Source organism: Megalobrama amblycephala, linkage group LG16, assembly GCF_018812025.1.
Source record: "Megalobrama amblycephala isolate DHTTF-2021 linkage group LG16, ASM1881202v1, whole genome shotgun sequence".
NCBI classification, from domain to species: Eukaryota; Metazoa; Chordata; class Actinopteri; order Cypriniformes; family Xenocyprididae; genus Megalobrama; species Megalobrama amblycephala.
The window spans coordinates 8,535,051-8,557,052 of record NC_063059.1 but is presented as its reverse complement, the minus strand read 5'-3'; the positions used below and the strand labels follow the sequence as shown (position 1 = coordinate 8,557,052).

The window sequence follows — 22,002 nt, the reverse complement described above, 5'->3', positions numbered from 1 at the left end:
ACAACTAGACTTATCGTAATTATCGAGAGGAGACAAATTTTTATCATGAGGAGAATTTTCAACGATATTTATCGCAAACGATAATATCGCCCATCCCTAGTATGCACATGCTTTTAAAGTGGGAACTGCTTCATCTTTCATTAATAGCCTTGGTGCAAATCCAGCATTGAACTTGTATAGATTCTGGAAGCTGTCTTCCGCGCCGCATCCAGTGTAGACAATATTACTGATTATAATGGGTGCTATTATCTATTGACACGTCACGCTGCACTTCCAGTGTAGACAACTCTTCCGCTTCCATAATGCCATAATGCCGACATGGCCTCGTCCACTTTGTTGTGTGTTCTGGGCAGGGTTTATGTTAATTGCAATGTTTATGATGTCACCAACCCGGGAAGAAGCTCGTTGTAGTCCAAATCGATCGTAATTGTAGCTGCCATAACTTTAAAAGCAATATCTCCGTTTGCATTGAACTTTCAGCGCTGCAACTTTGCAGATTCTGTTTATGCTCAAGCAGCAACATTACACACTAACTAAAGTTAAAAAAGTGAAATCGCAATTAACCACCCCTTTAATTTATTTTTCCTTTCAAAATGTTTCTGCCGTACACTTTAAACTGTGCACTGTATTGCACAATAAGATAATCAGTGTATTTTTTTTTATTTTTTATGGGGCTTATGTGAAGGCCTCTCACCCTATTTACCCTATCTACTGTTACAGCACAGTTATACTGTGATGGTAATTGTACATGAGTCTGTATTTTTCTTTTTCTGTACTTTGCATCTATACCAGAGTTTATAGATAAGAAGCTATATAAGTACACTAGACCCTGAACCTTAAGGTGATGATTTTGTTTTGCATAAAAATGTACATACATTTCATTCATTCATTCATTCTGAGAATGTCATGACATCATTTGGATATTAATTTGCATAGAGAATATTTTGCCTTGGGTCAGTAAGTGTCCATTAACAGATGTCCCAGCAAGCACCAAGAGAACCTCTAGTTGATATCTCTCCTTGAGTGTTGAGACCAAACTAATGCTTTTCTCTATCCATTTATAGTAAACACTGCTTTCTGTGCAACCAAATGCTATTTATCCCAATATTCTTGAGAAAAGAACAGAATCTCTGTGTCTGAGCAGACCATGGTCTTCAAGCATGATGGGAAAGTCTTTTCTGTGGCATAGGTTCTCATCATTAAAGCTCTTCCCCTCTGAATACTGCCTGCCAAACTATGCGGCTTCCAGCCGAGGCCGGCGGACGAGGACACGGATTGCAATGAGGCCTAGCTGAACATACTTCCTACCGGTGACACCCCACATCAATCTTACACTGCTCTGCCCTAGGAGGTGAAAGCATGGGCTCACACACTCTCTAACACTGACTGGAGCTCTGCGGGTGTGTTTTAAGAAAAACCTCTGATTTCATCTCTTGATTCAAAGCAGAAAGCTCTAGAGAGTGTCATTTATAACAAAGTAGTATTAGCTCTTGCAATACTTCATTTAAAGTTTGGAATTTAAATCTAAATTGTGTAATTCCTATTCCAGCTTGAAGTTTTTCTGTTGGTTTGAGAATCCTGACACAGCAATAGCAGAAAGGGGGAATGTTTGGGAAAACTTGTTTGAAAACAGTTTTCATTTTCATATATATAAACACACACTGAAAGCATCTCTTCCTGGTCCTGTTATCTGGATTAAGTGGACTTGTTGATGTTGTTTTCTCAGTGGAGAGTTTTGACTACTCACTTTGCCGCCGGCCTGGTGATTCTAACATCTCTGCAGAGCCCCACTGGCAGAGAGGAAGGTTTCGTTCTTATGCTCTCACCACGATGTGTTTTTTCAGCTGGATCACAGCATTTCACTGGGAACTTCACCAGCTCTTAGATTTGATGGACCTCACACTTACACAAGGCCTTCGACAATCTCAGAGAAAAATCCTAAAGAGATTTGACAGTGTTGGTCATCTCATTAGTTCTGCTCGCTAAGGCAATCCTGTAGACTTCATTGAAGGAGGAACCCAAGCCGTATCAAAGGACCAGACTATCATGGAGACTTGAGAGTGGACTTTTTTTTTTAACACCGTATATTTTCATCAGAAAAATGAAAAAAAAAAAGTATATAGACAAATCTTTCTGCCAAAAAAGAGATTGGTGGTCTGAAAATGGCTCTTAGGGTCCCTTTTTTTCGTTTGCAAACTATAGATTTGCTTATATCAACAAATTCAAAACATGTCTAAAGCCAAAACATAGAAATTAGTCCAGTTTATTGCTGCTTATCATTGATTCAGATTCTGCACATTATTTCAACAATGTCATTCAGCTGTGTCTTTCTCCCTTTTTTTGTCGTTTCAGAGTTAAACTTCCTGTGGGCTGGTCATCAGGTTCACCACAGTTCTGAACACTACAATCTGTCGACAGCGCTACGCCAATCTGTCACTCAGCAGTTTTCCTCATGGGTATGAAGTACCTGCATCTCACTAATTAACCTATGATCATTTTGGCACGGTGCATGATAGATCACATAACAGTTATTAGTTAATGAGCTCTAGCCGTGAAGCTAATGACCTATTATGAAGTGATAATATTTTATGTTTTATCAGCTGTTTTACCTTCCGTTGGCGCTGATGGTCCCTCCGTCAGTGTTTGCAGTGCACATACAGTTTAACCTGCTGTATCAGTTCTGGATTCATACTGAGGTACTATGGGATTTGTCATTACTAATGGTTTAGCACATCTTTTAGTGGCACATTATAAGATAAAATGAGGCCATTTCTTTTCCATTCTTGCTCTTAACCATTCCAGGTTAGTTTCATAGCGTGTTAAACTTTCGTTTAGGCATTTTCTCTAATCATTTGTAGGTTTGCAGTTTTGCCCGTTCTGTGGTTATGAATACCACAGTCAATCATAAGTAATGAGATTTTGAGATTTTATGAAATATTCCAAACAGAAGCTTTACATTTGCCATTTAAATGGGCTTCAGTGTCGGCTTTACATTCGGGGATCGTTTGGGAAATGGATTTGGAATCGCTTCCATCTTGTAGAGCTCTATTAGTGAAAACAGTCTTCACGTCTCCAATTTTCTGAGGGGTATAATTTATGCTCCCTTTATAGGCTTTTTTTGATGTCATGTAATTTATTGGCATCGAATTCCCAGTCCTCATCCAACATTAGAACACGAGTTAAGTCGTGAGGGAGCTCTTTTCTTTTAAGATAAAATTCAGCTGTTGCCAGATCTCTCATTACATGGAAATAATGGCCCGCTGAAATATGGTGCTCACTTATGCTGAGCTGTTCCCTTTTTGCAGACGTCAAAAATCAAACACTTAAGTAAAAAACCTGATGGCCAGCCCCAACACCTGCGATATATGCTTCATCTAGCTGAAATGGATGTTTAAATCCTGGTAAAATAAGGCTTCGAGTGTGTATTTGTACATTTAACTCGCCATTAAGCTTGCGCATAAACGCGTGCATTTGAGTGTGTGTTAGTAGACTTATTGGCTTCTTTATGCTTCTTCTAATCCAATGTAGTGTTTGTTTTACATCCAATCTATAAATATTGTTCTTTCCATCTGGAAATTTGGCCACCTTTCTCTTTCCGTAGTTAGCAGAGTTTCGACCGAGCTCATCAGATAAGAAAACACTATGTATTAATGATGTCTCCAAGTACATTCGTGAACATCTGAACCAGTCAAGGTTCCACAATCCCTGAAGAGCACATTTCTTCAGCGTATCATGCCAAGATAAAGACAAGGCACTCAATAGGGAAAATTAATCACATGTTGTATGTAAGACTAATATTACGATTCGGTCTGCCTGTCCACATGAAAAATGTCAGAGGAGGACAATGGGCTAATCCATGATCATTTGTCTTTTGGTGTTTTGTTTGTGGTTTACATACTGAATATAGGAGCGACCTGTTGCTGTTGCCCTTTTGTGCATTAAAGGAAATAGTTGTTAGTGAGGTTAAAGAGAGCGTTCACCCAAAAATGAAAATTCTGTCAGCATGTACTTACCCTAATATCTTTACGAAGTTGTATGACTTTATTTCTTCTGTGGAACACAAAAGAAGACATTTTGAATATAGTAATTTTTGTCCATGTATGTTTTCAAATAATAAAAAATTAAAAATTACGCAAAAGCACCACGGTAAACCCAAATTAAAGTCATTATTCATTGATGATCTTCCCTTTTGGTAATCTGTGAACCATTGTGAATGGATCTTTGAATCATGAATTGCACTTGGGTACCAGATCAGTCAGATTTGTGAGCGAATCAATTAAATTAGTTCATCTATAATTTTGATGTCAAGATTGTCAGTTGAGTAACATTCATATTTCTATGTGTTCTTCACGTGAAGCTATCATATGACTGTTGAATATAGCGCTTAAGTCACATGGATTACTTTTATGATGTTTTATGGTGCTTTGATCTTTTTTGGAGCTTGAAAGTCTTGAAAGAATATTATCTGTGACCTTGTGAAATGGTTTCTATCACTAGTTGGTCAAAGATCTTGGACCTCTGGAGTGGATCCTAAATACTCCCAGCCACCATAGAGTTCATCATGGTAAGTGCTATTAACCTTTGACAGTACAATTGCATAATGCATTGGTGTTAGTTTATCACTATGGGTCTAAAGCGAAGCATATTTTGTCGGGTGAACGGTCATTGAGATCTTAATCATGTGAAATAAGTAACACTGTGTTAATACTGGCTATATACTTTTTTTTTTTTTTAAGAAAAAACTGTGATTCTGTAACAACTAGTCATTATCTATGTAGTGAATCATTAACATTTGTCCATGCATTCGCAGGGCGCAATCCATATTGCATCGATAAAAATTATGCAGGAATTCTGATTATATGGGACAAGATGTTTGGTAAGTTCTGTGTGTATATGCTTTTAAAACGTCGACCAATATGTTGTTGTCTGATTAATGAAACATGCCTGATCTATGCCCTAGTAGCACATGCATCTATTAAACTCTCTGTTCTCATAATTTCATGTAATCTTTCTACTGTCTGTGGTAATAAAAATGGCACAAAGTACAAATTAGTAGTGTAAATTATAACCTAAAAACACAAAAGATGATCTGTAATGCACATTTTGTGAATTGTGCTCTACTATTGTGATTTAGGAACACACAAAATGTGTTGTTCTCTGCTGTTTTCCATCGCAGGTACGTTCACTCCTGAAAGTGATAAAGTTGTCTATGGGCTCACACACCCAATCAACACATTTGAAATCTGGTCTGTTGAGGTTAGTACACCACAGCTGTGAAAATGTTAAAGGATTAGTTCATTTTAAAATGAAAATTATCCCAAGATTTACTCACCCTCAAGCCATGCTAGGTTTATTTGACTTTCTTCTTTCTGATGAACACAATTGGAGTTATATTAATAAATATCCTGGAGCATTCAAGCTTTATAATGGTAGTGAGCAATTACCAACGAGTATGAAGCTCAAGAAAGTGCATCCATCCATCATAAACATACTCCAAACAGCATAATAAAGGCCTTCTGAAGCAAAACAATGCATTTGTGTAAGAAAAACATACATTTTTAACAAGTTATGAAGTAAAATATCTAGCTTTCGCCAGATCGCCTTCTGTATTCAAGTGTAAAGGTCATTGCACACTGAGTCCTGAAATTCGCATCCGAAATTTCCGCACGTTAAAAAATAAATACGACCTCGCGTTGTCAATTGCGTTTACACACTGCCTCCGAAACTTTTGTCCGTCATAATAGAATTCTGGATTTTCTGCATTTTTCGCATACGTGGCATGCATTTTGAGAGACGTTTTGACAATTCAGAGCCACCGTACAAGCGAAGGCCAAAATCCAGAATGCCATCTGACAAGTTGATCCACGTCGTCTACAGCAAAAAGCAGTAGCACTGTATGACAAAGTGCGGAATACAAAGAGACCGAATATAAAGACAGATTGTGCCTAGTATCACTAGCAAAGCATCAAACTGAGCTACTGACATCCTGAAGTAAACTTTGAAATGCTCGGGATAATCTCTCAGCTCCTTGATGAGGTGGAACTCTTCTCTCTACGCAATCTCGGGATTGGATGGACCCAATATTTCCTCTTTTTAAGAAGAGGGGAAAACTAAATCATTCTCACTGCTTGAAGACTCCATTTTGCATTGTTTTTGCTAATTTTTTCGCGACGGATTCATTAATGCGCATCGGACTCAGTGTGCAAGGTCTCTGTGTGTGACGAATTTGTAGGATCACAAATACGAAAAAACACATACGAAAATTTCGGACTCAGTGTGCAAAGGCCAGTTCAAAAAGCTTACGCTACGTCCTGATGTCAGTTAAGCTTTTTTGTAAGTTTGAAATGGAAGATGGTCTGATGGAAGCTAGATATTTTACTTTATAACTTATATAAATATGGATGTTTTTCTTACACAAATGCATCACTTCAATTCAGAAGGCCTTTATTAACCCTCCAGAGCCATGTGGAAGATGTTTATAATGGATGGATGTACTTTCTTGAACTTCAATCTTGTTGGTCCCGTTCACTGCCATTATATTATTAATATAACTCAGAATGTGTTCATCAGAAAGAAGAAAGCAATATACACCTAGGATGGTTTGAGGGTAAATCTTGGGGTAATTTTCATTTTAAAGTGAACTAATCCTTTAAGATATATTTATTTTATGTAATTATTAATATTTTTATTTTACAAATGTATCTAAATATTAATAATATTAATACTAATATTACATTACAATTTTTAAATGATCTTTTTTTGTAATACTGGATCTCTACGGAAGAGGATTAGGGCCAAGCAATAATAAAAAAATAAAACCATCTCGAGATTAAAGTTTATTTAATTTCAAGAAAAAAATCGAAATAAAATGTTGACAATAAACTCATTAAATTACAAGAAAAAACTCATTAAATTTCAAGAAAAAAGTCGAGAAAAAATGTTGAGAATAAACTTGTTAAATTACGAGAAAAAACTCGTTAAATTATGAGAAAAATGTCGTTAAATTTTGAGAAAAAAGTCATTAAATTATGAGAACAAAATCGTTAAATTATGAGAAAAATGTCATTAAATTTCAAGAAAAAAGTCATTAAATTACGAGAACAAATTCGTTAAATTATGAGAAAAATGTCGTTAAATTTTGAGAAAAAAGTCGAGATAAAATGTTGAGAATAAACTCGTTAAATTATGAGAATAAAGTCATTAAATTACGAGAAAAAAGTTGTTAAATTATGAGAACTAATTCGTAATTTAACAAATTTGTTCTCGTAATTTAACGAGTTTTTTCTCATAATTTAATTACTTTATTCTCAACATTTTATCTCGACTTTTTTCTCGAAATTTAATGACTTTATTCTCAACATTTTTTCTTGACATTTTTCTCGAAATTTAACGAGTTTTTTCTCGTAATTTAACGAGTTTATTCTCAACATTTTATCTCGACTTTTTTCTCGAAATTTAACGAGTTTTTTCTCATAATTTAACGAGTTTATTCTCAACATTTTATCTCGACTTTTTTCTCGAAATTTAACGAGTTTATTCTCAACATTTTATCTCGACTTTTTTCTCGAAATTTAACGAGTTTTTTCTCATAATTTAACGAGTTTATTCTCAACATTTTATCTCGACTTTTTTCTCGAAATTTAACGAGTTTATTCTCAACATTTTATCTTGACTTTTTTCTCGAAATTGAACGAGTTTTTTCTCATAATTTAATGAGTTTATTCTCAACATTTTATCTCGACTTTTTTCTCGAAATTTAACGAGTTTTTTCTCGTAATTTAATTACTTTATTCTCAATTTTTTCTTGACATTTTTCTCGCAATTTAACGATTTTTTTCTCGTAATTTAATTACTTTATTCTCAACATTTTTTCTTGACAATTTTCTCGAAATTTAACGAGTTTTTTCTCGTAATTTAACGAGTTCTCAACATTTTATCTCGACTTTTTTCTCAAAATTTAACGAGTTTTTTCTCGTAATTTAACGAGTTTATTCTCAACATTTTATCTCGACTTTTTTCTCGAAATTTAACGAGTTTTTTCTCGAAATTTAACAACTTTAATCTCGTGATGGTTTTATTTTTTTATTATTGCTTGGCCCTAATCCTCTTCCGTAGATCTCTTTTGGAATATCTTAGAGTAAAAACGTATCCTGTTTTTTGAGTTCATCTTTGCATTATGTCTGCTTTGGGGTTAGTTTCTTTACTATGGTATCATTGTAACATACATGGGCTCAGTGATCATATTATGTAAGCAAGGTTTACATCATTTATAAACAAAATGTTTAGATTAATTTGCCCCCTCATTCTATCAAGACCTTTGACTGGTGAAAATATCAACACTGCAGATGAATAGGGTTTCACATAATGGGCTGTAGTGTATCAGAGCAGTCTAATTTTAGAGATGTAAATATCCGAGCAGAGTCAATGGGAGCCGGCTTCTGCTCACATTACAGTGCTAGTGGAAAAGACATGCTGTAACCATAACATTATTACTTCACTTTAAACATACGGCTCAGGAGAGGTGAAAGAGTCCTGCAAAACCAAATGGAGGTTGTGTTTGATTATTTTTTCGGTGCTCTCCTGTGGCGGTCCGGAGTAAGAGCGATCTGATGTGTGTGACAAAAAGCATTTAGACACGAGGACTAGATGATGATGAATAAAATGAATAAGAATAATGTTTACCTTTTGGTGAAATATAAACTCTGCTAAAATATTTTTTTTTTTTTTTTGATTGAGATGAAAAGTCTAAAATACAAATCAAAAGGATAATATTTCATGTCATAGTTGAGTGAAACGTTTTTGGGTAATGCAGCATTAAAGAGGTTGCTTAGTTTAGCGGCTGCATGTGCCATGTATGGTTTATACCCTCATTCTTCTTTTCTTTTCCCTCTCAAGTTCCTTTATTACCCGTACCTGTGGCAGAGGTTCTGGGAGGCTGAAGGAATTTCAAATAAGCTGTCTGTCATTCTTAAAGGGCCAGGCTGGACTCCAGGAAAACCAAGACTGGGAGACATTGCTGATATACCCCAGGTGGGAAACTTTTCTCCACCATATTAATATGTCTCTTATTAAAATGTTAGACAGAAATGCATTGAGAATGTACTTTAAATACTAATCAAATTCCTAAATTTCTTGGAAATAGAATTAAAATTGAATTAAATAAAATGCTGTAAGTTTAAGAATTCATGAACATTAGATTATTTTTTTTAGAAATTTGTATTTAATTCATACACTACCATTCAAAAGTTTGGGGTCAGTTTTTTTTTTTTTTTTTTTTTTTTTTTTTTTTTTTTGCAAATACCTATTCAGCGATCCTGCTTGAAATTGAACAAGAAAGACTTTTACATTGATACAAACATTTTTATTTGAAATAAATGCTGTTCTTTTGAACTTTCTATCTATTAAATAGTTCTGAAAAAAAGTTTTATGGTTTCCACAAAAAAAATATTAGGCAGCACAACTGTTTTCAGCATTGATAATAATAAGAATTGTTTCTTGAGCAGCAAATCATCATATTAGAATGATTTATGAACAATCATGTGACACTGAAGACTAGTGATGGGAAGTTCGGATCATTTTACCGACTTGGACTTTTGAGTCTCGTTCAGCAAAATGAACGAATCTTTTTTCGAGTCATTTCGTTCATTTCGTTCATTTTAGCAAATGTAATTAAAATGTTACGTGTTACTTCCCCAACACATCTACTACTTACGCAAACGATGATCACACTACAAACAATACAAAACTACAATGCTATAAGATTCAGAAATTATTAATTCATTCTTTACCTGGGTCTTCAGTTTATGATAAGCTCACCTCACCTCTTGTCTGACAAGTCTTCGGGTTTAAGTCATTCCTTAATCACGTGACAGACCCATACACTAAACCAATGCAGTCTGAGCCGCAAAGAGAATTGATTAGTTCTTTTCATGAGTTTTTCGGGTTTTGAGTCGTTCCTTAATCATGTGACAGACCCATACACTAAACCAATGCAGTCTGAGCCGGAAAGAGAATTGATTAATTCTTTTCATGAGTTTTTCGGGTTTTGAGTCGTTCCTTAATCACGTGACAGACCCATACACTAAACCAATGCAGTCTGAGCCGGAAAGAGAATTGATTAGTTCTTTTCATGAGTTTTTCGGGTTTTGAGTCGTTCCTTAATCATGTGACAGACCCATACTCTAAACCAATGCAGTCTGAGCCGGAAAGAGAATTGATTAGTTCTCTTCATGAGTCTTTCGGGTTTTTGAGTCGTTCCTTAATCACGTGACAGACCCATACGCTAAACCAATGCAGTCTGAGCCGGAAAGAGAATTGATTAGTTCTTTTCATGAGTTTTTCGGGTTTTGAGTCGTTCGTTAATCACGTGACAGACCCATACGCTATTTCTGACATTTCTGTCACTATGTTTTTGTTACTGTTTCTTGAGGATCTGTGGTGTGTTATTATTTTATAAATAAATAAAGCCCTGTTATAAATAAAATATTGATTAATTTGTCTTTTTGACTGTCTATCTGTACATAAACACTAGGCTATATAATAATATAATAATCCAAGCCTACAATACAAAGTATTTATAGCCTAGTTTGTTCATTTTTACTCCAATTTTGATTTTGCTGGTATAATAATTGCTTTTCCTAGGCAGACTTGACATATTGGTCTAATATATGTATAAGAAGATTGCTCAAAAAGGACATAATGACATAAATTAAATGACATTGGTTTAGCGTATGGGTCTGTCACATGATTAAGGAATGACTCAGAAACCCGAAAGACTCATGAAAAGAACTAATCAATTCTCTTTCCGGCTCAGACTGCATTGACTGAAACAGGTGAACTACTACTAGCAGTACAGAACCTATAGAATATTGCGCATGCGCGACTGAACGAATCATCCCCCGAGACGACTCGTTCTTCCCGAGTTCACATTAAAGGATTCGTTCAAAATGAACGAATCGTTCCAAGAACGACACATCACTACTGAAGACTGAAGGAATGATGCTGAAAATTCAGCTTTGATCACAGGAATAAATTACATTTTAAAATATATTAAAATAGAAAACAATATAAATTGCTCAACCAATAGTATGGATTAGGGGCAGGACTATCCGTTTGTCTGACTCTGTTTGTTAGTACTCAGGAAAAGTGTTTGGAAATTATTTTTTGCAGTTCCATTTCCACTAGTGGTGCAAGAAATGTTCACCTTTACCTTTAAATTGGAAACTCTTTTATTCCTTGCCTTACTTGTCGTTTACTACCTGCTGTTTCTGTAACAGGAAAAGAGGTCTCTCAAATGACTCCCTGAGTTCTCACATAAAAACAAACTCACGTTTCAAGCAGGCTTTACAAGTGTGCGGCGTTGCCAAATGAATCTTAACCGCCTTTGTGGGCCGAAGCACAATAGGCTCATTTTCACTCGTCTTTAAAAAGCGAGGCTTTTTTGGGCCCGATCAAACAGCAGGCCTGCGACAAGGTTTTGAAGTCTTCTCATCAGGAGAGCGGCGGTTTGCTTTGAAACACGTCTGACCGCGCCACATACTCACAGACGCAGTTTCACACTCTGAAAAACCCTGTCTCTCTTTCTGTCGCTCTCACCATGTTACAATTAAAGCCACCTCAAAGTAGGCCCTGGTGATCCTAAACATGTGGAGAGAGCAGGAATTTGACAGAAATATCTTGAAAGGCCCTCGGTGATGCAGACCGGGGCGTGCCTGTTGTTTCTCCTGTGGAGTGGAGGAGAGAAGGAGCGAGGGAGGCCTGCTCGGATGTGTTGATTTCTGAGGGAAAGCAGAACACCGCGGCGGTGCAGCCACCAGGGTTCTGGTGTGAGGGAAACCCACATGTGTCTGCAGCTGAGACAGCCTCAGGGATTCTTAGGAAATCAACAGTGATCAAGTTCTCAGTGATTCATGCCTAAACAACTGATGTATGTAGCAGAGTTATTTTAGGTTTGGATCCAAACAGTGATGTCATTTGAGTTAGGTTTGGCCACTTCCTGTTGAAAAAAAAAAGAAAAAGTAGACTTATTGTTTTTTTGAGCATGGTGGCTGATTTCTTGCTGGTCCAAGGTAGTCTACTAATGCTAACCAAGTTGACATTAGGTCTTCCAGCTCTGATCAACAATCTAGACCATCTTTGACCAAGTAAGGGCTCTAGTTATCCTAATTGGAACAGCTGGAAACCACGTAAAACCATCTACCTGTTCCTCTTCCGATAAAAAAAAAAAAAAAAAAAGTTCACTTTAGAATTAAAATTTCCTGATTAATTTACTCACCCCCATGTCATCCAAGATGTCTATTTCTTCCTTTTCTTCAGTCGAAAAGAAATTAAGGTTTTTCAGGAAAACATTCCAGGATTTTTCTCCATATAGTGGACTTCAGCAGCTACCAATGATTTGAAGGTCCATATTCCAGTTTCTGTGCAGCTTCAAAGGAGCTCTACACGATCCCAGCCGAGGAATAATGGTCTTATCTAGTGAAATGATCTGTCATTTTCTAAAAAAATATACAAATTTATATACTTTTTAACTACAAATGCTTGTCTTGCACTAGCTCTGTGATGCTCCACGCATTACGTAATCATGTTGGAGAGGAGGCGGAAGTACTGAGCAAGTGTTCTACAAAGCGAACGTGCAAAGACTAAGTCAAACAGTCTTTACAAAAAAAGGTAAAACAATAATATTCGGATGATTTTGAAGTTGGAGGAGAAACCGAGATGAGAGTTTTCCGCCCCCTACCGCGCTACTTCCGCCTACGTCACATGTAACTTTTCCAACGTGATTACTTGATGTGTGCCGCATCACAGAGCAGTGCAAGATGAGCATTTGTGGTTAAAAAGTATATAATTTTAATATATAATATATATAATATTAATTTTTTTTTTTTTTTTTAGAAAATGGCTGATCGTTTTAAGACCATTATTCCTCGTCTGGGATTCGTGTAGAGCCCTTTGAAGCTGCACTGAAACTGCAATTTTGACCTTCAACCTGTTGGTCCCTGTTGAAGTCCACTATATGGAGACAAATCCTGGAATGTTTTCCTCAAAAACCTTAATTTCTTTTCGACGAAAGAAAGACAGACATAAACATCTTGGATGACATGGGGGCTGAGTAAATTATGAGGAAATTTTCATTCTGAAGTGAATTAATCCTTTAAAGGTGCCCTAGGATTAAAAATTGAATTTATCTTGGCATAGTTGAATAACAAGAGTTTCAGTACATGGAAAAGACATACATTGAGTTCTCAAACTCCATTGTTTCCTCCTTCTTGTGTAAATCTCATTTTGTTTAAAAGACCTCAGAAAAACAGGCGAATCACAACAATAACACCGACTGTTACGTAACAGTCGGGATCATTAATATGTACGACCCCAATATTTGCATATGCCAGCCCATGTTCAAGGGCATTAGACAAGGGCAGCCAGTATTAACGTCTGGATCTGTGCACAGCTGAATCATCAGACTAGGTAAGCAAGCAAGGATAATAGCGAAAAATGGCAGATGGAGCAATAATAACTGACATGATTCATGATAACATGATATTTTTAGTGATATTTGTAAACTGTCTTTCTAAATGTTTCATTAGCATGTTGCTAATGTACTGTTAAATGTGGTTAAAGTTACCATCGTTTCTTACTGTATTCACGGAGACAAGAGAGCGTCGTTATTTTCATTTTTAAACACTTGCAGTCTGTATAATGCATAAACACAACTTCATTCATCAAATGTAAACATGGGGGGGGGGGGGGGGGGGCGCGCGCTGAATCGGTGCATAGTTAATGATGCCCCAAAATTAATTTAAAAAATCTATGGGGTATTTTGAGCTGAAACTTCACAGACACATTCAGGGGACACCTTAGACTTATATTACATCTTGTGAAAACTGGTTCTAGGGCACCTTTAACATGGTGAAGCTGTTTTTTTGTTTTGTTTTTTTTACCATGGTAGCTGGTTTGTTCCTGGTCCAAGGTAGTCTACTAGCTCAAGCTAAGTTGACCTTGGACCTTACCAGCTCTGATTAACAATCTAGACCATTTTTAACCAATTAATAGCTCTAATTAAGAACAGCTTCCAACTTGGAACAGCTAGAAACCATGTAAAATCATCTACCATCAACAAAAGCTTTTTAAATAAATTGTTTAAGGTAGTCAAGCTGGTTTTTCGATGATGGTAACTGGTTTATTGTAGGTTCGAGGTGGTCTGCTAGCTCCTACCAGCTCTGATCAACAATTTAGACCATCATTGATCAACTAATGGCTCTAATTTACCAAATTTATGACCGCTAGAAACCATGTAAAACTCTCTACAGTCTAAAAAGCATTTGAAAAATAACTGTTGTTATGCTGTATTGATAACTCACAGATAATGCTATCATTCTGCTAAGTGGTGTAGCCCAAAAAATAATAATAAAAAAAGTGAAAAATTCTAGATTATAAACATAATATTTGATTTTTTTTCTTTTTCTTTTTCTTTCTGTGATCAGATTACAGGAGAGGAAATGCCTTACGATCCAGCATGGTCCTCTTCAATGCAAGCCTATGTGTTCATACAGTTCATGCTTCTGTTGGATGTATATAACAACTTGTTAACGGATCAAACGGTAGGTCTTTTTTTTCCCTTTCACCATTGAAATCGACATCAGATTTTCCCAGAAATGTGCATGACTGAAATGCCAAAGCTATCATCTGTCTGCCATCTTTCATTGTCATCTACAAGATCTTTAAAAGCTTTTAATTTGCTCTGTGGTTAATGCTACCTCACATGGTCTATTATCAGCCTCAGTCTCTCTCTCATTATCTTAAATGTCCTTTAATAATAAGGCCTTGTACTAGCTGAGTACAGACAGAATACTTTGAAGTAATCTTTGTCTATTTTCTTTCACCCCCCCCCCCCCCCCTTTAAAAACAGAGATGTTCAGTTGCCCTTGTCCGTTATCCTTGGAAGTCCATGTTCCCCAGGCATAGTTTTTGGTTAGCCAGAATGTGTGGCCCCACCCTGCCTCCCCACTGAAATGAAACGGCCTGTTTTCCTGTGATTCCTACCTCTGCGGTGCTCCTTTAGTTGTGGCTATTGGTGAAGTGTCCCCTGGATCCCTCTCTGGACTCCACCAGCAAATAAAACAGCCGGATGGCGGTCCAGCAACCAATACAAGTCCTCTGACCAATTTCCCAGCCCCTGGGAACCTTCCTTTTGCATCAATCACCTTTTCCAAGAAAAAAAAAAAGGCAAACTAAGGCCTTCAGGCTTAGCAATAAATATTGTAAAAGTGTGTATTTATACCACATTGTCTGTTTGCATTCACTTCGACTGACAAGTGATGCTACAGCACTGCTTAGAGCCACTTCAGAAAGAAGGAAAGCATTAATTTTTTAGTGTTGACGAAGTCTTGACCAAATCTTTCAATTGCATCATCCATGCAGGGCTATCAATCCTGCTGGATGTTTGACTAACTCTTCATTATGGAGGGTCTGTGCACTGACCTCTGCTGAAATACAAATTTCGGAAGATGCCCCCCCCCCCTTTCCCCCCAATGCCCTCTTGCTCTGTTATTTTTGAAACTGGATATGGAAATGCTTTAAAAATTAACAAATCAAAATAGTTTTTTTTCCCTTTTTGTTAATTGTTGAAAAATGAGCCAGCGCTTCAGGGCTGAGGTCTGGGATCTGGATTCTGTCTGGTGTCACACAGGAAAAAGTCAGTAATTGTTTGCTGGTGTCATATCAAAGACGTTATGAGGTCACTCACCTGACTTAACCGCTGCTGAATAAGTTGGGTTAGCAAGGTCAAGAAAACCTCATTAACATTCGTTCCTTGAATTAACTGCAAATTATCATCAGATTATGATTTCAGTGTAGATCCATCCTTGGAGGTGTGCCAATTCAGACTTAGATGATACTTCCCTAATTGCTGGCCTTGAGTTCTTGGAGCGTCCTGGTGGTACTACTCAACTGCCCCGACATTTGTTAGGCTGTGTTGCATGCAGAAATCTTTCTGTATTTTGACTGTATTGAGAAGACATAAGGATATTCTTTCCAAATCATGACCTAAATTATTGTTTCCTCACAGTACAAAATCAGTGTTTCACAGACCTTTGAGAAACAAGATGTACTGTATAAATCTCATACTCATCTATGCATATTACTTATCTCTCGCCTGCAGATACTTTCTGAGATGACTGTACTTCTCTTGACTGCCTACGTATTACTTTCTCTAACCTCTCTGGGCTTCCTGATAGATCAGAGGTACTATATATTTAAATGTTTTAAATTTTAATTTATTTAAAAAAATATATACTTTTTATTTATTGATTTTATTTTTGATATATTTTTTATTTTTTGTTTTATTTTTGTTTTGGACATGAAGCGTGATTTTTCTGCCTATGTACAAAGTAAATATGGACACTATATTAACATAGTACAGTACAAGTCAAATTGATCAAAAATAAATAAATAAAATGTTTTTCGTACCTTTCTTTCAGGGCTAATGCAGCTGAATTGGAGATGATGAGATGCGTTTTGATAATGGTGCTTCTTCGGTTTGGTTACATTATACCTCTGGTGCCTGTTTTGGCTTTTCCAATTGAGGTAAGTTTGACTTATGCATCATGCATGGCATTATTAAAACCTCTGTTACAGATTTTCATCTTCCATTGAAGCACAAGATGCTTTTTGGATTATTCTCAAAACAAGCCTGATAACACGATCAAGTTTTCTGTTGTTGTTGTTGTATTTTTGGAGTAGCTCGAGTGCTGCAAAAAAGGGACAGTTTCTCAATTAAATGTTTCACTCAAATAGTTATGCTGGAATTATAGAAATAGACTGTTTCCTACTTGGGCTGCCCTCAAATAAAGATTTTTCTAGTCGACTAGTTGTCTTTCATTTTAAGCGATTAGCCGACTAGTCGTACATTTTTATTAATAATCCATATAAATCATAATAATGAACCTTAATTGCCTACATAGTCTAATCAGCGCTCAAGCGCATACATAAAGCTTGCCACAGCGTGCCGGCAAAAGTTATGATTATGAATGTGCCGTGAAAAACAGCAATTTAAAAATAGACGTTTCAAAGCTTTCAATAAATACATTTCTCATGTCTGTGAGGCAACTTCATGCTGAGTTTCAGTTTATTTTCCTGTTGGATCCTAAATGCACAACTTTTAGTTGTTATTGTGAGTGCACTCAAATAAAATTAGTCAGTTTCGAATGATGTATTATGCTACTCTTGATGTAAGATCAAAAATGAGTATTTTGAAGTTGAAGCTGAATCATCAGACTAGGTAAGCAAGCAAGGACAACAGCGAAAAATGGCAGATGGAGCAATAATAACTGACATGATCCATGATATGATATTTTTAGTGATTTATTATTTGTAAATTGTCTTTCTAAATGTTTCGTTAGCATGTTGCTAATGTACTGTTAAATGTGGTTAAAGTTACCTTCGTTTATTACTATATTCATGGAGACAAGACTGTCGTTATTTTCATTATTAAACACTTGCAGTCTGTATAATTCATAAACACAACTTCATTCTTTATAAATCTCTCCAACAGTGTGTAATGTTAGCTTTAGCCACGGAGCACTATCAAACTCATTCAGAATCAAATGTACACATCCAAATAAATACTATACTTACGCGATTAGACATGCTGCATGACGAACACTTTGTAAAGATCCATTTTGAGGGTTATATTAGCTGTGTGAACTTTGTTTATGCTGGTTAAGGCAAGTGCGAGCTCCGGGGGAGGGGAGCATGAGATTTAAAGGGGCCGCAGCCTGAATCGGCGCATATTTAATGATGCCCCAAAATAGGCAATTAAAAAAATGAATAAAAAAAATCTATGGGGTATTTTGAGCTGAAACTTCACAGACACATTCAGGGGACACCTTAGACTTATATTACATCTTTTAAAAAGACGTTCTACGGCACCTTTAAGTGCAAGTGATCGCACCGGAGCCTCCATGTCTTGCAGTAAGCGTGCTTTACTTCAGCTTCCACACACATTTATCTAGGTTAATGTTAGAGTGAGCAGCCATGTAAAGTTACTACTACTTACATGTTTCAAACGATAAGCCATATTTGAGGTCGATGGATGATAGGCAAATGTTTGGATTTCCTCCCTGAACTTCTGTAACTACCAAAAGGACAGGCCATTAACAATTGGTCCCTCACGGACTGCGTGACTTCACCACTTCCTGTGGTGTTTTTTTTTTTTTCTGTGCCTAACTGACTGATACAATTTTGGCCAACTAAGCCTCTTCTAATCGACTATCAGTTAGTCGACAATTACAAGGCAGCCCTATTTCCTACTAGTGGTATCAGACATGTGTGTTAACTTTCGTTCTAAATGTATGTGTGTTTGAGCGTGTGTTTTTCGGATCTGGCACTGTGTCTTGCTGCACGCCTCGGTGATGTATGACTCCAGATGCATGGCCCAATTGACCATAAAATTGCTGTGTGTGTGTTTCTGGCACTTGCAGCGTGGGCCGTGCATCTCAGCTGACCTTTCATTAGTGCGCCACCTTTCTCTACATAGCCCTCCCTCCATCCCGTCTCTTCTCACCATCCAAGCTTTATGCAAAGGCAATGTTTCTGGAATCAATTAACCAAGTCTGCGGCTCGCTGTAGAAGACTGATTAGATTTACACAAGAGCTGAATTGCTCATTTTACTGTGAGAGCGTGCATCTGTAAGCTCAGGTGCCGAAATGCCTGCAGTAGTTTTACACAAAAGTAGCGTCATGTTGGATTTTTGTGTCCACGTGAGCTGTGTCCATAGACTCCACCTGATTGAATGTGTTTCGGTAATAGACAGCATACCAGGGTAAGAGTTTCCTTTTCCCTCTAACTTTCATTTACGTTAGTCTATTTGCAGCAGTGCCATTATAATCCTTCAGAAACAATATCAGTTCCTAAAAATTGCCGCGTCCGTTCCACACTCATTCCAGCTTCTGTTTATTTCAGGTAGGGGATGATATTCTTCCATTCTTGCCTGTTTTTTTTTCCATTCCGTGTTTTTCCACCCATCAAAGCTAATATTTGTCCTCCTCATTTCTCAACGGCGAAACAAAAATTACACTGCTGCAAAGACCCACCCCACTTTTTTGAAGGAAAAGGTTAAGATAATATTATCAAGATCAGCTTCACACAAAAGCTGCAGTCAGCAGCAGCGCTGGCTTATCTTTCCACAGCACCTGACGCCCCCAGCACACTGCAGGAGAGCAGCTCTGGAGCCTGAATTAGACTGATAAGAAGAGTATTAGCAAGTATTTCAGGTGATTGGGAACATTTGTTTCCATTGTTAGTTCTAAGGTGTCACCAGCGAATTGGGCTTTGTATATTGTTTGGGATATCTAGGAAAAGATAGCATTACAGCAGTGTGTCCAGGAAAAGAAAATTATATAAAAAAAGTATATATTTTATTTTATTTTTAGTTTTTAATATCTTTTTAGGTGATAGACCTAGAGAATAGTGTCAGGGTTTGGTGAGGGATGAGGCGAGGACTCAAATGCAGAGCAATGAGCTTTTTTATTAATAATAAAAATAAAAATTAAAGCTGCATGCAGCATTTATCGGGGTTCAAGCATTTAAGGCAGTTTAAGGCAGGACCTGTCTTATTTAGCAAGCATGTAACCACTGAAATCATATTTGCTAAAACAAACACAGAAAGAAAAGGTTTAAACAATAATACCTTATACATACGAAGCATGCTTACACACACACACACATGCACAAAAATATATAATTTTCAGGTCACAATGTAATTGTAATGTTGTCTTACTGCAAAGACAAGTCACATGAACAAATGAAGCGGTAAACCTTGAAAAAATGTGATTTGTAATGTTATTATTAGGATTTATATAGTTTAAAGCAGGGGTGCCCAATCCTGTTCCTGGAGATATCTTCCTACAGAGTTCAGCTCTAGCCCAGCTCAACACACCTGTCTGTAATTATGAAGTGCTCCTGAAGATCTTAATTAACTGATTCAGGTGTGTTTTATCAGGGTTGGAGCTAAACTTTGCAGGACAAGGAGATCTTCAGGAACAGGATTGGTTTAAAGAGATTTTAAATGACAAAACATTGAAACCTGGAAACCTTGAGTTATATTAGTGGCCTTCTGCTGCCATCTGGTGGCACAAAATGACAGGCAATTTAATGTAGAAAACTATGGTTTTAAAGGTTTTTTGACAGTTATAGTGCCACCTATTACATATGTGTGCCAATTTTGGTGAAAATATCTCATTTCGTTTTGAAGTTATAGACACATATATATGAGAGCATAAAAAAATGACCCATGAAAGACTTTGATTGGATTTTTTTGCCACTTCCTATCAAAATTTTGACATTTGGGCTTTAACATTTAGTAAACCAACTTAGGTTCCGTGTTTCCTACAGTGGTTTCGTCTTGATCGGACAAACGGTTTTGAAGATATTCGCAAAAGTATTTTAAGCGCTAAAATACAACGTGGCACAAACTATAAGCCAAAACCTTGGCAAATCTGGTATCGATGAACTCGGCAAGGATTCAGGAGTCTAAAGACATAACTCCCGTGAAAATAAGTCGATCACATCCAGAGTTATATACATTTTTGGCCAAAAGCATGAAAAAAAACAAGTTTTCTAACAGTTATAGCGCCACCTATGGTCCGATCCAATAAAAATTGGTGTGCTTCTGTATATTCAAACCCTGCATGAGGTCAACATTTTTCGTGAAGTTCTGAGTTTTCGTTTAGGTTTTATATGCTTTTGGGTATATTTAGCCATGCCCACTTTCTAAATTACCCTGTTATAGTGACCCAATGGGTAAAGTTCAACATTTTTTTAATAATTATTGATCTAGAGAGTCCAGAGAATGCACTGGTTTTATTCCGATTGGGCGAAAAACCTAGGACTAGTTTGCAAAAGTAGGTTTTAAAAATATTCATGAATAATTAATGAATGGTTTGATTGACAGCATTGGTTCTTGAGGCAAAATTGTTCTGCATGAGGAGATCTATCAAATGATATGTATATTGTGTGGATTTATGAAATAGCATGTGATTTCGCTGAGTCATGAATCTCGTTGGCGCCAACTAGTGGCCGATTTCTTTCAAAATTCTTACAGACCTCCAGGCCCACGATTCGCCACCTATTGGCCAATCGGGGTCATAACTTCTGAGGTTCTCCCCAAATTGAGGACTATCATTTGGCAAAGTTTCAAGTCTCTAGCACTTACGGTTTAGGCTGCACGATGCGTTTTAGCGGAGAAGAAAAATAATACAAAAAATCCGTACAATTACAATAAGGTTTCAGCACTATGTGCTTGAACCCCTAATAAAACAAAAACAAACAAAATCTACCCCGTGGGGGAAAACAAGACAGGCAGCAAGACTTGGCAGGATCAGGACACATGAGGGTACTTTAGGCTACATTCACACTGTCAGTCCAAATCCGATTATTTGTGTATCCAATTTAAATCTGGATTCTTTGATGAATAGAAGTTCAAAACAAATAAATGATGTTCAAATATAAATCTTTTGAAATTTAAAATCTCACTGACCCCAAAATTTTGAATGGAAGTGAATATGATTTACAGAAAGTCCAGTGAGAGTCACACAAGGCTGCCATGACGCTCTTCACCCCGGCATCAAAGCGAGACTGACACAGGCTTTGGTCTCTCGGCTTCATTTCAGAGAATCGGCACTCATTTGACTGCCCAAAGCAGTAGGGGGTTTCAGTAGGGTCAGCACTGCCACCCCAGTTCAGAGAGTCATGGACGAGAACACGAACTGTTTAACAGGGATATTTTCTCTGTGTGTGTGGCAAGCCAATGTTGCCTATACAGTAGTTTAGGTGTGGTGTTTTTTGTGAGAGATCCAGCACACTTTTATTATTTGCATTGCTTTAAAGGTAAAAATTTGCAAAATACTGGGCCAAAACACACTACTATTCCGACGTTTGGGGTCTGTAATATTTTTTAAAGATGTTTTTGAAAATAGTCTCCTGTGGTCACCAATGCTGCATGCTTT

General features: G+C 36.9%; 1 protein-coding gene across 1 annotated transcript in view; it reads left to right on the top strand.

Moving 5' to 3' along the window:
• agmo (alkylglycerol monooxygenase) overlaps positions 1–22,002 on the top strand; it is a 49,510-nt gene that overhangs the window by 22,400 nt on the left and 5,108 nt on the right. Inside the window, exons 4-12 of the mRNA XM_048160962.1 lie at positions 2,353–2,456; positions 2,601–2,696; positions 4,498–4,564; positions 4,811–4,876; positions 5,177–5,256; positions 8,896–9,030; positions 14,481–14,597; positions 16,157–16,239; positions 16,476–16,581. Coding sequence (XP_048016919.1) covers positions 2,353–2,456; positions 2,601–2,696; positions 4,498–4,564; positions 4,811–4,876; positions 5,177–5,256; positions 8,896–9,030; positions 14,481–14,597; positions 16,157–16,239; positions 16,476–16,581 — 854 coding nt within the window. The remainder of the gene's footprint in view (positions 1–2,352; positions 2,457–2,600; positions 2,697–4,497; positions 4,565–4,810; positions 4,877–5,176; positions 5,257–8,895; positions 9,031–14,480; positions 14,598–16,156; positions 16,240–16,475; positions 16,582–22,002) is intronic.